Source organism: Rhamphochromis longiceps, linkage group LG6, assembly GCF_057381845.1.
Source record: "Rhamphochromis longiceps isolate RC_006_pf linkage group LG6, R_longiceps_female_GT1.1, whole genome shotgun sequence".
In the NCBI taxonomy this organism is placed as follows: Eukaryota; Metazoa; Chordata; class Actinopteri; order Cichliformes; family Cichlidae; genus Rhamphochromis; species Rhamphochromis longiceps.
In genome coordinates this window covers 14,120,813-14,134,894 of record NC_140562.1, presented here as the reverse complement: position 1 = coordinate 14,134,894, position 14,082 = coordinate 14,120,813, and the positions used below count along the sequence as shown (strand labels likewise).

At 41.0% G+C, this 14,082-nt stretch overlaps 1 protein-coding gene across 3 annotated transcripts in view; it reads left to right on the top strand.

Annotated features, from left to right (window-relative positions):
* LOC146667657 (vasorin-like) overlaps positions 1 to 13,613 on the top strand; it is a 35,722-nt gene extending 22,109 nt beyond the window's left edge. For all 3 annotated transcript variants that reach the window (XM_085409308.1, XM_085409307.1, XM_085409306.1), the window contains one exon: positions 9,733 to 13,613. In XM_085409308.1, the coding sequence (XP_085265434.1) occupies positions 9,754 to 11,844 (2,091 nt within the window). In that variant the 5' untranslated portion in view covers positions 9,733 to 9,753 and the 3' untranslated portion in view covers positions 11,845 to 13,613. The remainder of the gene's footprint in view (positions 1 to 9,732) is intronic.
* The last annotated feature ends 469 nt before the right edge of the window (positions 13,614 to 14,082 follow it).

The window sequence follows — 14,082 nt, the reverse complement described above, 5'->3', positions numbered from 1 at the left end:
CAATAAAGTTTGATGGACCAGAAGTCATAGCAACAAACCAAAAGCAGAGCAGAATGTTTTGTACAAGCCTGCTCAGGTTTCTTGAGGTTGTTGTTATGACTTTTTTAAGCCATGTAACTGTTCTGCGGATTTTCAAAATAAGGTTCAACTTATAATAATGCTGCGGAATTTCTTTCTTATGTCGTCAAGTCACCATAGTTGTGCTTCTACAGGACCAAGACTCCTTGCACCTTGCTTTGAGAGAATACACAACACAATCATGTTTGGGTTTTGCCATGCACTTTAAGTTTAGATGAGTGAGTCTTTGTATACAGCAAATTGTGGATGAACTGTGGCAGGCGTCAACGAACCAGCTATTTAAACATCTTGCCTCTCACACTCGTTCTCTGCAATTCCCCATCTCCATTTATTCTTGCTGCCCACTTCTTATCACAGGGGAGGAGTAAAGTTTATGTGGGCCTTTCATTCTGTCTCACAGTGAGAGATGGCTGCAGTGTATTGTGGGTAACAAAATCCAGCTGTGTTGTAGACTCTGTGTTTGTGTGTGTCTCCTGGCGTGAACATGTGCAAGAATGTGTGCGTGCCTGTGTGAATACATTCAGAGGCCTGTGAGTTGCTGTTCTGCAGGTCGGGTGTGTGCCGAACTGTTTAATTTTCATCTTCTGATGAGCACGTTCCCCTTTCAACACACAGCCTCCATGGCTAAGGATATGCTGTGTGCCATTAAGTCCTACTGTGACAACAAAAAGCAGTGACATTTAATTATACACGTACGAAAGAATAAAGAGAACTGGTTTTGCAACAAGTTCTGTGACTGCAGCGTAATGCAGGATTACTTGCGTGCACTGTGTATGTCCATTTTTTTGGAGTGCTGTGCTTGGCAGATTCTTGGCTTTATGATGTTGGCACCCGGTTAATATCAGACAGCAGAAGAAACAGAGGAACTTAAAGTGCTTATGTTGAGATTGAGCTTTAAGCTTTCCTTATTTCCCCTCCTACTTATCCTGTCATTCCTTTGAAATTTCAAAATAGATGAGGTGTTTGTGAAGCAGAAAGTTAAGAATAAATGTGCTTTCCTGTAAGCTCTTTGAAAATATTATGTTTAAGGCATTTCATTTGGCCTGCCACAGTGGTGTTTAACACTTATCTAAAAGCCTTGCCAACTTATTTTCCTTTTACTTGACTGAAATTAACAATGGTCAAGATTAAACAAAGATGTAGAAAGTAAAGCATACACAAGTTTTAATAATTTACATTGCTGCTGTCTGACATCAGGTAAGTTTTATAAGTCTTGGAAAAATATTTCTGGTCAAAAAGGTCAAAAGACATAATGAGACAAGGTTTTGATAGATGACTGAAAATTATTTACACCAACTGATATTGATAATGGATTGGATTTATATAGCGCTTTTCAAGGCACCCAAAGCGCTTTACAATGCCACTATTCATTCACTCTCACATTCACACACTGGTGGAGGCAAGCTACGGTTGTAGCCACAGCTGCCCTGGGGCAGACTGACAGAAGCGAGGGTGCCATATCGCGCCATCGGCCTCTCTGGCCAACACTAGTAGGCGGTAGGTGAAGTGTCTTGCCCAAGGACACAAAGACCAGGACAGAGAGCCCAGGGATCGAACCGGCGACCTTCCGGTTACAAATACGCTTCCCAACCTCCTGTGTGTTGATATCAAACACACAGCTACAGTATTGTAGCTACAGCTTGTGACAACATTATTAAAAGATATTTTGAAAGTTATTTAGTAAACAGGGACAAAGAGGCAGTTTATTTTATATTGTACTTTTTCTTTTTGTGAAACATGAAGAATAAAAACAGCTCATGAAATACTTATATGGGCAACTAAAAGTCACATTTAATTATACATGTACGCATGTTACTGTTACTGCTGATAAGTCATGTATGCCTTTGGATTACATGTTGGAATCAGCACATGGACAGTTCTGTGCACCATCTAAGATAAATATCACATGTGACATGGTTCTTTCCATTACTGTTGGGATGTCTGAATAAGGGCGTGAGTAACTTAAAGCAGCTTGTTAGGTTCAGCTCCTATATATATATATATATATATATATATATATATATATATATATATACATATATATATATATATATATATATATATATATATATATATATATTTATTAGGGGTGCAACGATACACAAAATTCACGGTTCGGTTCGATACTTTGGTGTCACGGTTCGATATTTTTTCGATACAAAAAAAGATGTTCATGCCTTTTTAATTTGTCATTTATTAAAATTATAAATATATATTTTAACTCAAAAGTACAGTTTTTAAATTCAACCCTAACCCTAACCCTTGTGCGTGTTTTTTATTTTGACAGCGAATGCGCACCTGCGGACCACTTATGTGCAGCCCTGGTTAATTAGCTCGTCATATTGCAGCCACGGAAATTCTTTTGTCCATGAAACCATAAAGCTGCACTTTCTTTTTGCCTTATAGTCTGATTTGTCATAACTACTCCGTTTTGTGGTAAGCTTTTCTTTGGCTGTCACTTCTTCACCCTGACCTGTCTTATTTGGCTCAGCAGAACTGAAATATATATCCTGCTGCTTTTACACACGCACTCACATAACGCTCAGCGATTCTCTGCGCGATCAACCTCTCACATGTTTAAGCTGCGGGAGATTTCACTTGTCATGTTTGCATAGTAAGCTAACGATTGATAAGACGATGTCAGAGGAATTTGTGCGCAAATTATCATCACTCACCAATCAGTGCTGTCGCTCTCTATACACAGTTCGCGCGATTGCAAAGTGAAAGCAAAAAACAAGCGCAATTTCAAACGCGATTTCAATATGTCACATATTGACAGTGGCTCACCGATGCCAATGACATAATTACCCAGCTACATTTCCGAAAGAATGCAAAAGCATTGACATATATTTTTCCTTCCTACGATAGCCCGACGGGCAGGGCAGAGATAGATTTTGGTAGTCCGACTGGAAAAATCGCTAGCCCCGGGATGTCGGGCTAGCGATATTGCGAGCCCTGTATCTGATTGAGGAATCACTCATCTTTGGAAAAGAGAGTTTATTACAGAGAAATGTCTCTTTCCAAAATAAAAGCTATACTATCCGCTTCTTCTGGGCTATATTCTCAGCAGCATATTAAACATATAAGGAGAATCATGTGTTAACGGCTGTCTAAATGACTCAGCTAAAGTTTGTAGCATGCTTGCTTGTTGTTTTTGTCTGCTTCCACTTGTCTTTGCACTAGGATGATGTCGGAGTAAATGTGCAGTCATATTCGTTGTGTTACCACTAGTGCTTTCAGGTTAATCTCGTTGAAATGACCTTAACTCCACAACACGGCAAATCTCCGTTAACGACCTACCCCTGATCGCCCCGTGCATGGGGCTAGACGGCCAACACGTTAACGAGCTAACTGCGCTAACACACTAGTTCCCACCCATGTAATTGAGCATTGCGTGGCACATCCAACATACTGTTTTACTTTAGTCCATGACGCGCTTACCTTCAGGGTCATACGTCACATGAAAACCAAAATAATTCCAAACGCCAGATCTGAATGAGGGTGGGGGAGGTTCAATTTGCCATGTTGCAAGGAGAGCTTAACTTCTGTCTCGCTAGCTTGCCCTGCGCTCTTCCTTCTGACGACGCTGTCTGTGTTGAGCGCTCAGTGGATCTGCGCTCGACAGTGCAGCCTAGGCGGAGTAGTCGAACGCAGATTCACTGAGCGCTCAACACAGACAGCATCGTCAGAAGGAAAGTTAATAAAATAAATTACAAATTTTGTATTGTTCGATACATATGCGTACCGAACCGAAAGTACTGTATCGAATGGTTCAATATCGATACGAATATCGTTGCACCCCTAATATATATATATATATATATATATATATATATATATATATCCCCACTGCTGTTCTGCATAGGCCTGAACCCCCTCAGTGAGATCATTAACAAGACTGGCTACGGATACCGACTACGGAACGGAGCAGTTGTCAGCCACCTCCTGTACATGGATGACATCAAGCTGTATGCCAAGAGTGAACGAGACATCGATTCACTGATCCACACTACCAGGCTATACAGCAATGACATTGGAATGTCGTTCGGACTGGAGAAGTGTAGTCGGATGGTAACAAAGAGAGGGAAGGTAGTCAGAACTGAGGGGATTGAACTACCAGAAGGCAACATTGCAGACATAGAGGACAGTTACAAGTACCTGGGGATCCCGCAGGCGAATGGGAACCATGAAGAGGCCGCTAGAAAAGCTGCAACCACCAAGTACCTGCAGAGGGTCAGGCAAGTCCTGAGGAGTCAGCTGAATGGTAAGAACAAGATCCGGGCCATCAACACGTACGCCCTGCCCGTGATCAGGTACCCTGCTGGGGTAATAGGCTGGCCAAAGGAGGAGATAGAAGCCACTGACATAAAGACAAGAAAGCTCCTTACCATGCATGGAGGGTTTCACCCCAAGTCCAGCACCCTGAGGCTATACGCTAAGCGGAAGGAAGGGGGCCGGGGACTGGTGAGTGTCAGCACCACAGTCCAGGATGAGACAACGAACATCCAAGAATACATTGGGAAGATGGCCCCAACTGACCGAGTGCTCAGTGAATACCTCAGGCAGCAGAAACCCAAGAAAGAGGAGGTAGACGAGGAACCATCATGGAAGGACAGGGCCCTGCACGGTATGTACCACCGGCAGATAGAGGAGGTGGCTGATATCCAGAAATCCTACCAGTGGCTGGACAAAGCTGGACTGAGAGACAGCACAGAGGCACTAATCATGGCAGCACAAGAACAAGCTCTGAGTACAAGATCCATATAGGCTGGGGTCTATCACACCAGGCAAGACCCCAGGTGCAGGCTGTGTAAAGATGCCCCAGAGACAATCCAGCACATAACAGCAGGGTGCAAGATGCTAGCAGGCAAGGCATACATGGAACGCCATAACCAAGTGGCCGGCATAGTGTACAGGAACATCTGTGCCGAGTATAACCTGGAAGTCCCGAGGTCAAAATGGGAGATGCCCCCAAGGGTGGTGGAGAATGACCGAGCTAAGATCCTGTGGGACTTCCAGATACAGACGGACAAAATGGTGGTGGCTAACCAACCGGACATAGTGGTGGTAGACAAAGAGAAGAAGACGGCCGTAGTGATCGATGTAGCAGTTCCGAATGACAGCAATATCAGGAAGAAGGAACACGAGAAGCTGGAGAAATACCAAGGGCTCAGAGAAGAGCTCGAGAGGATGTGGAGGGTGAAGGTAACGGTGGTCCCCGTGGTAATCGGAGCACTGACTCCCAAGCTAGGCGAGTGGCTCCAGCAGATCCCGGGAATAACATCGGAGATCTCTGTCCAGAAGAGCGCAGTCCTGGGAAAAGCTAAGATACTGCGCAGGACCCTCAAGCTCCCAGGCCTCTGGTAGAGGACCCGAGCTTGAAGGATAAACCGCCCGCAGGGGCGTGCTGGGTGTTTTTATATATATATATGTGTATATCGTGTATATATATATGTGTGTATATCGTGTATATATATGTGTGTATATCGTGTGTATATATATATATATGTGTATATCTGTATGTATGCAGGTGTATGAATAAGTTGTACATATCTGTCTTTATGGGTGTATCTGTATGTATGCAGGTGTAAGAATAAGTTGTACATATCTGTCTTGTGTAAATGTAAATCTGTCTGTGTTATTATGTAAATACTTGCTTACGCTATTGTGTATTTCACACGGAGAGATACCAAACTGCCTTTCATTGTTCTTGTAACAGTCACAATCCGGTTGTTCAGTGATGACGCGATGAATCCTACTTCCGGGCCTAAAGTAGTCTGCGTTTAATATGGCTTTTGTGTTGTTAACATGTTTAATGTTTTGTATTTTCTTCTATTTGATCTCAAAAAGCTCCTAAAACAGTCAGTGATCACTGTTGACCTCCCTCGGCTTTTATTACCGCTAATCATTTATTTAAGCTCAGTTTTTAAAACCTTAGGATGTAGCTACAGCCCAGCCCATGCAGCAGTATATGAATGACTAACCTCGTATTGTGGATGGATTATCTCAGTTGTTCTCCTGGCTGAAGTTTGGTCCTTTTACAGCATCCTGCCATGCGATTACATTTGTTCCTGACCACCGAGAACACTCACGTTAACGTTTATCGAGTGGGAAAAAAAAGTTAGCTTGTTTATATTATGCTAACATAGCTGTGTCGCTAGTGGTCACGTAGCACATCATTATATACCAGCTAGCCAAACTTCAGTAACCCTACAAACATCACTGCTGTTTAGTTTTCTGTCTTCATTTATGTTGGAAGTGATAACAGAGCTGTACGTTTTAATTTGTTTCCAAAACCCCGCAGTCAGGACATGCTATATTGTATTTAGATAGAAGCTAGCGAGCTAACTCCCTGCTAACTTCTAACTCCGTTAAATGTCATAAATTCCGTTTTCATGGATGCCTGGATGTTAAACTCAATTGTTACACCTAGTAGAGCAGAACGCTGATCATTTTATTAAAGATGAAAGACTTTAGACAGTTTTTCAACTCTCAGTAATGCCATAGTGATCATTTGATATATGGACCTGCAGCGGAGTTTAGGTCCAGACACGGCTAGTGACGTCAGACTGAACAATCGGATAAAGAGCTATTCTATTCTATTCTAGAACATTCACAGAGGCTGTAAACGTGCATGTCCTGACAGTGGTTAGTTGGCAAGCGCAAGGCCTCAAGATTACCTACACACTTGGATTTGCAAACATATTCTATAAAAGCCTATAAAGGCTATCTTTAAGAGTGTAATACTCCAACCATTCATATTCCAGTCGTTCCTCTCCTTTCATCACACTATTCACTTAGCAAGTGTGTCAGAGGTAGCACCCTAAAGAACTGAAAGGCAGCTATAATGTTCTGTAAACAACAACTGACTTCACACGAAGAAAGCTCCAGACTCTGGAGTGCAGTGGCTTTAAATAAAGACATTCTCCTGAACAAAAGCCCGTCATAGCAGGAATAGTTCAGTGGAGCACGCTGTCATCTTAGATCTTTTAATTGTATGCATTAGGGTGTGCATTGTAGTTTGTGTCTGTAGCTTTTGTTTGTTTTGTTTGTTTTTTTCCCACTAGTACTGGTTTGGTGACTAAAGCAAAGTAATGCCAGGCAAAGTTAGCCCTGCAGCAGACTGGTGACCTTTCTGGACAAGCAGAAAAAAACTGAATGATGGATGGATATATTGCTTTGATAAATGGCCACAAAATGTTACTCACACCAGTAACTTTGGGTCTGAAAACATGTCTTTGCATTGCTGTTTTGTTTTTTTACCTAAAAGTTCAAACACCAGTTAAAATTACTAGTATATGCAGACTTGCAGGTTTGTAAAGCTGTTCAATTTAGTGTCCGTGTTTATTTCTTATTGGACATGAAGTGTAACAGTGTTGTTCTCTTTGGCAAAAACTAGCAAAGTGACCAGTTTCCCACATAGATACAGTATGGCATCAAGAGACAAAAATCAGAGATAAGATTCTAATTCCCAGACAGTGTGCTGTGATCTGTATAAAACAGCATTAGAAACATTCTAACTGGTCCTGGAAGATCAGTTAAATAAAAGTGTGTCTTTAGGTTAACAGAGAATCAAGAGAGCAGCAGGTCAGAGCACCGTCCATATTAATTCATCTAAAAAAAATCTTGTGTTGTGTTCAAAACACTTGTCAGCACCACTTTTTTCCATTCCTGTCACTACATAAAGAATTTCCCAGAATATTGCAAATTCCTACTTTCATGTTATGAGGTGAAGGGAATGAATGGCGGAGAAATAGGGCAGGGAGGGAATAGAGGTATGGCCCTATGTGTGCACGCCTGACTTTAATAAAACATCTTAGGTTTCAAATAGAAACCAGGCCAAGGGAGTGGAGGGGAGAGAGAGGAAGATGAAAGACAAAGAGCTGATGTAATGTTAAGGATGGTGACTGAAATGCACATTGATAAATGGTGTACCATAATAGGAACATTTAAACATGTGATTATAAAAAAACAGCAACATATTTGTAAGTTAATTGTTTTTTACATTTTTCATTATTCCACAGCAGAACAGTTTGTTACTGTTTTTATGCTCAATCCAGACACATTATTAAAACTTCTTTACTCACTACACAGCAGTTATACATTTAAGTGCATTTTTTGTGTTTTTTCTTTCTTTTTGGGTGAGCTGCATACATGGGGCTTATTTTTATTCTTCCTATAAGACATGTGACTATAAACAATAAAAGTGGGCAAAGTAAAGACGCTTGATGACACAATTATCTCTTTGTAGAGCACTGTTTGTACACTACCTTGTAAAATCTTGTGCTGATTAAGAGGGAAGCGGGATGAGATTTAAAAAACATTCACACATCCACTGGAAAATTAGTTGGAAATTTTCAATGCAGTGCTTGAATTTTCCACAGTTTTCTACTGTCCTGTGTTTTTTGGCACTATAAAACAATAGTGTAATGTGTCTGTCAGCAAACCATATTCGCCTCAGATATGTTTGTATATGGGAGACTTGCGGCTGTGCATGTCATGCTTCACTGCAGCAGACTGGGTTTCACGGGCTAAAAACGATGCCATAAACACAAAGAAGTGGCTGAACTGACTTCTTATCTACTCAGAAATAGTCACCCTGGGTGGCCTGTGCTAACCTCTCACTTAACCTATGGGCCTTTATCCCTGGGGAGGATGATCATTACAGATATGAAAAGCAAAGGCACTATAATGAGGCTCTAGGCATTATATTTTGCATACATATTTGTGTTTATGGAAATAAAGTTTTGTTTTTTTTAGCACAAGTTAGGGCTGCTCAATTATGGCAAAAATGATAATCACGATTATTTTCACTGAAATTGAGATCTTGATTATTTGACGATATTTATTTAACAATAACAATGTATTGATTGTCAAAAAATAATATAAAATAGTGTGCAAATACTGATAACAGTGCAAATGTTTGCAATATAAAAAATAAAAAAAATGTAAACATCTATGTTTAATGATCTTTGCAGTGTTGCTCTGTGGTGCAGCTACGACACCGTAGCAAAGTTTACACACTATGTCTACTTGATCCACGTCTGACTCCGCGAACCCATAATGTTTCTGCACCACTGAAGTTTTTTACCTCTCTTTTCAACCAACAGCAGTCACTCTCCTCTCCAAATAACTTCTGCTTAGCTTTCCGAGCTTCCCTCGGGTCCTCTTAATTGTTGTGACGCGTGTTCGAAATGCAGAGAGGTGCGCTCGATTTGCCACACAGCGCGAGAGTAAAGCACGAGGGAGGGGCTAATAATCGGCTCAGTCATTTTTACTAATCCTTGAAAGCCCAGATCGTAATTTAGATTTAAATTCGATTAATTGAGCAGCCCTAGCATAAGTATGTGTGTATCCACCTCATTGTACTTTTCTATATTTCTGTGTTCTTTGATACTTGAATTTCTTCCTTTGGACATGTTTTATGGAACTGTTGCATTTGTTATTAGACAAAACGAATCTAAGTTTGAGTACGAGGCTGACAAAATTCTTAAATAATATTCATTTATTTCATAGAGTAGTTAATTATATTACCTGTAGAGCTATTTATAAATTACCAGGGTTTATGTTTCAATTTGTCTTGTAAATATGGGCACCTTAGCAAGCAACTAATGATTGACACTAACCATTTTCTATTCCACTTATGTCTTTCAGATTTGCAAGCCTTTCATCGCCATGATACAATACTTCCTGCTCTTTGTCCTGTCTTCTGGGCTGGTGTTATCATCTGACTGCCCAGCAAGCTGTGACTGCCCAATGCAGGGGTCTATATTCTGCATTAATCTTCCTGCCCCCATTGTGCCTCGTGTCCCAACAACGACACAAAATCTCTACATCTTCCAAAATGCCATCATTACTTTGGCTCAAGAAGACTTCAAAGGTCTAATGGAGTTGGAGCTTTTAGATCTGAGCCAGAATGAGCTTACAGAGATTCCAGATGGTGTATTTGAGATGTTGTCAAAACTGAAGAACTTAGACTTGTCCACTAACCAGATTACCCATATATCCAAAGGCAGTTTTTCTGGCTTGGTACAGCTGGAGAGGCTGTATCTTCATTCAAATCGCATACAGAGCATTCATTTGGAAGCTTTTGAAGGTTTAGAAAAGTTGCTAGAACTAAAACTGCAAGGGAATCAGCTAACCTCGCTCCCATCACTTCAGTTCCCCAGTCTTCTCCTTTTAGACCTCAGCAACAACAATATTCCAACTTTGAGTCCCTCAGACCTACAGACTCCCCACCTGGAGACACTTAAGGTGGCCTCTCTAAAGCTTACTACTTTACATGAGGATCTCGTAGCCTCCCTGAAGAATCTTCATGAGCTAGACATTTCATCAAACCAGTTAGCTGAGGTGCCCAGGGCCCTAAAACATGATTTCCTAAAAGGGCTGACCAAGCTGAGCTTGGCTGGCAACCCATTGGGGGATCTGAGGGTGGAGGACTTTGATAAATTATCTGGGCTTCAAGAACTGGATCTCAGTAGTCTAAATCTCCAGGGATTCCCACCACATTTTTTTCACACTTTCCCCAAGTTGAGAACCCTGACAGCAGCTAAGAATCCATTTGACTGTTTGTGCCCATTAGCCTGGTTCCCTGTCTGGCTAAAAGAGAAGAAAGTGATTCTTGAGAGACATGAAGAGACCAGATGCCACTTTCCTCTAGTTAATGCTGGGAAGATGCTTTCAGAACTGGATCACAAAGATTTTGGATGTCCATCAACCACAACATTGCAAATGGGCTCTCCCATTGGAAGTACTTCTGTTCCACAGTTGCCATACACATCTCCAAGAACAACCCATACCAATGCTATTCCTCCTCCTCCACCACCTAGTGAAGAAACTATCTCTCCAAAAACAGAACCTCCAGTCTTCCCAAGCTCCACCAGTGGGCAATATGAGCACTTTTGTCCACCAAACATCTGCCTTAATGGTGGCACTTGTTATTTTGACCCAGTGGGAGAACTCGGCTGTTTGTGTCTGTCAGGGACATTTGGCCTCTACTGTGAAAATATGGATGATGTTCCTCAACCACCAGCAACTGAAGATTCTATAGTTACCACCGAGATACCTGATAAACTTGATGCCATCAGTTCACGTCAGGTGACCTCCACATCAATCCTTCTTGACTTGCATCGGTTTATCAAGTCACAGCCGCATATTCGTGGCATCAAGTTGACCTACCGTAACCTCTCAGGGCCTGATCGCCGATCCATTACACTGAATGTTCCACCCAACTATCCTGAATACACTTTACGTGGTCTGAGACCAAACTGTACCTATTCAGTCTGTGCTAGTCCTTTGGGAGAGAAAATCAGCTCTCGGGCCAACAACTCTGCTGAAATGGGGTCATGTACAGAGGCTCGTACCGAAGGGATTCCAGTGACATCCTCAGAGCCCTGGGTGGAGACACAGCCATCTATGACATATACTCTCATACCTGCTTTAGCTGCTCTTGCACTGGTGCTGGGATTTGCTGTGGTGGCTGGGACAATCATCTGTCTAAGGAAAAGGAAGCAGGCCAATTCTGGATTGGAGCCTGAACTGGGCCCCACTGATCCTGATCCCATGGAACTGGAGGGGAAACCTTGTCTGGAGAATGGAGGAAACGGTACAACACCCCTCAAACAGCCGGAGATCGATCATTGTTTTACTCCTCAGCCACTTCCATACATGCAACAAAACGGGGGGTTGGACTATGTAGCACTCTTAGTGCAAGGCCACTGCCCTTCAAATAACAATGTTACGTCACTAAAACCATCTTATTTCTAACTGTTGGGAAGATTTTGTAAAGACTCCCCTTCCATAGTTTCTGATCCTGATATCGCTCACTTAGTGATTGAAATCGAATTTTCAGTCCAAACATCCAAAATTCAAAAAGTGGCACTTACTATCCTTTCAAGGTCAAAAGGTGGCACAACAAAGTGGATGATTTATTTCAGAGTCAGTGAATGGTAAAATTACGATGACATCATATTGGAAATTTGCAAAATGAATGGGAAGTGGTTTAAAAGTCATCAAGCAGGATTAGATGGTGGTGAAACCTAACTGAGTGCAATTTACTAGAAAGGTCTTAGCGAACTGAAAACGGAAGTGCCTTTTGCATTGACGCAGCTGTAACTGACAGTTCTTTTTTAAAATGTTTTTGTTTATAAAACAGAAACAATGTGACTGAGTTGTAATCCTGTTGCTGGATTTAGTAGATATGGTATGGGGAAAGTGCCTGAGTGTTTGAGCTACAGAACTGGATCACGTCACTGGTGTATATGAAAACACCTGGACCACACGTCCCAATACAAACTGGAGTTTCAACCAACTCTGACCGCACCATAAGGATTATAAAAAGATCTTGCACTGAAAAAAACATTTGGATTTTCCTTTCAAATGTTCCACTTATAGACTGTCACAAGGTTAATGCTCAAAAGGAAGTGGAATTAATAAAAATATTTTGAAAATCAGCATTAAGCTGAAGACCATATGAGCTGTGTGAACTCTATATTATGTTGTGGACAGTATCTGAAACAAAAACATGCAAGTGTCTTGTGCAGATTTGGATTCTTCTGACCCATCAACCATAATTCTGCCACATCATTTGTTTTTTGTGGGAAATATATTTGCTGTGAAAGGTAAATGGGAACGGACTTTGCCTGCATTGTTCTGTGCCATCAGAGGCAGATTATTAGTGTTTAGTTGATATTATGGTATTCCATTTTTGTCATGTATTTTTGTATTTTTAGCATGTCTTTTGTTTTTTTTGTTTTTTTTTGCAGTATTGCTAACATGAGTTTAAACAGTAATTGTCCCTGCCTATAAACCCATGCATAAATGGTGGATTTTTGACTGTCCTGAGTGGAGAAGTAAATGGAGAAGTAAATCAAAGCTAAAGTTCTCCAAAGATGAGATCCAAAAGCAGCGAGGAGTAATTAAATATCTACTAAAAGCTGATTCATAAAACTACTTTAATTAAAACTCAGCCATTCTTACATAAAATACAGACTGCTTTTTGTTTTTTCCAAAATTTAAACTGAATGTAAAAGTTCAGTGTCAGATACTTTAGTCTCTCTGCCAGGTCTGCCTCCACTCCACAAAGACATAGTTAAACAAGGCTCAGACTGTTTTTGAACAGTAAAGATCCCTAAACTGTTCAAAGGCCTTCAGCCTCAGAGCTCACTCCTATAAAGCAGCACACACGTGCCAAGAAAGGAAGTTCAAAGATTTAGAGTTTTAGGCACTAGTTTTCTCCTGGGGCTGCTGACTGTATCGTTCCAGTGATATCGTCTAGACAGTGGCCCCTTTAGCTTTTTGTTTGCTATTACCCTCTTACTTGTCTGCCACTTGACTTTAATCATCATCATTGTGTGTTTTTGGTCAGTGACTATTATTGGTTTGTGTAGTTTTGCTTGTTTACTGCCAACCAGACTGTGAAATGTAAATGCTAAAAGCAATGAAATGTATGTGTTTTATTTTTTTTCTCCTGTCTGGGGTAGAGATTAAATAATTTTTTGCAGTTTTTTATATCTTCTTCCTTAAAAAAAAGGATTCATACTCTATCACTGAGTATAATAGGTTTACAGAGAAATGCCTAAGCAACATTGCTCCCGAGCCTTACCGACATCTTTTAGTGTCATATTACATGCTGATGTGGATTTCGAGAACAATAGAGCCTTTATTTTGTCTCACAACATATGGCATTGCATCAAATTACAAACTAAAAATGAAGCACCATGCAATCAATTTTTGTGAGGATTTTGACAAAAAAAAGGCCTTATTTGATTCTTAGTTATCTAACAGCAGTAACTTACATGAGTTTGATTGTTCAGATGTGTATGTGTGTGTGTTTTCACGGCTGTTTTTGTGTCCCCTTTTTTATGCTTCCAACCCCATATTGTCCTTATATAATACTCCCAAAGTGTCCAAAATCAAGCACCCATTTTCAGTTTTCACTGTTTTATTTTGTCAATTCTCCAGTCCAAACAAAGCCACAGATGTTCATGTTTTCCCCTTATCCCA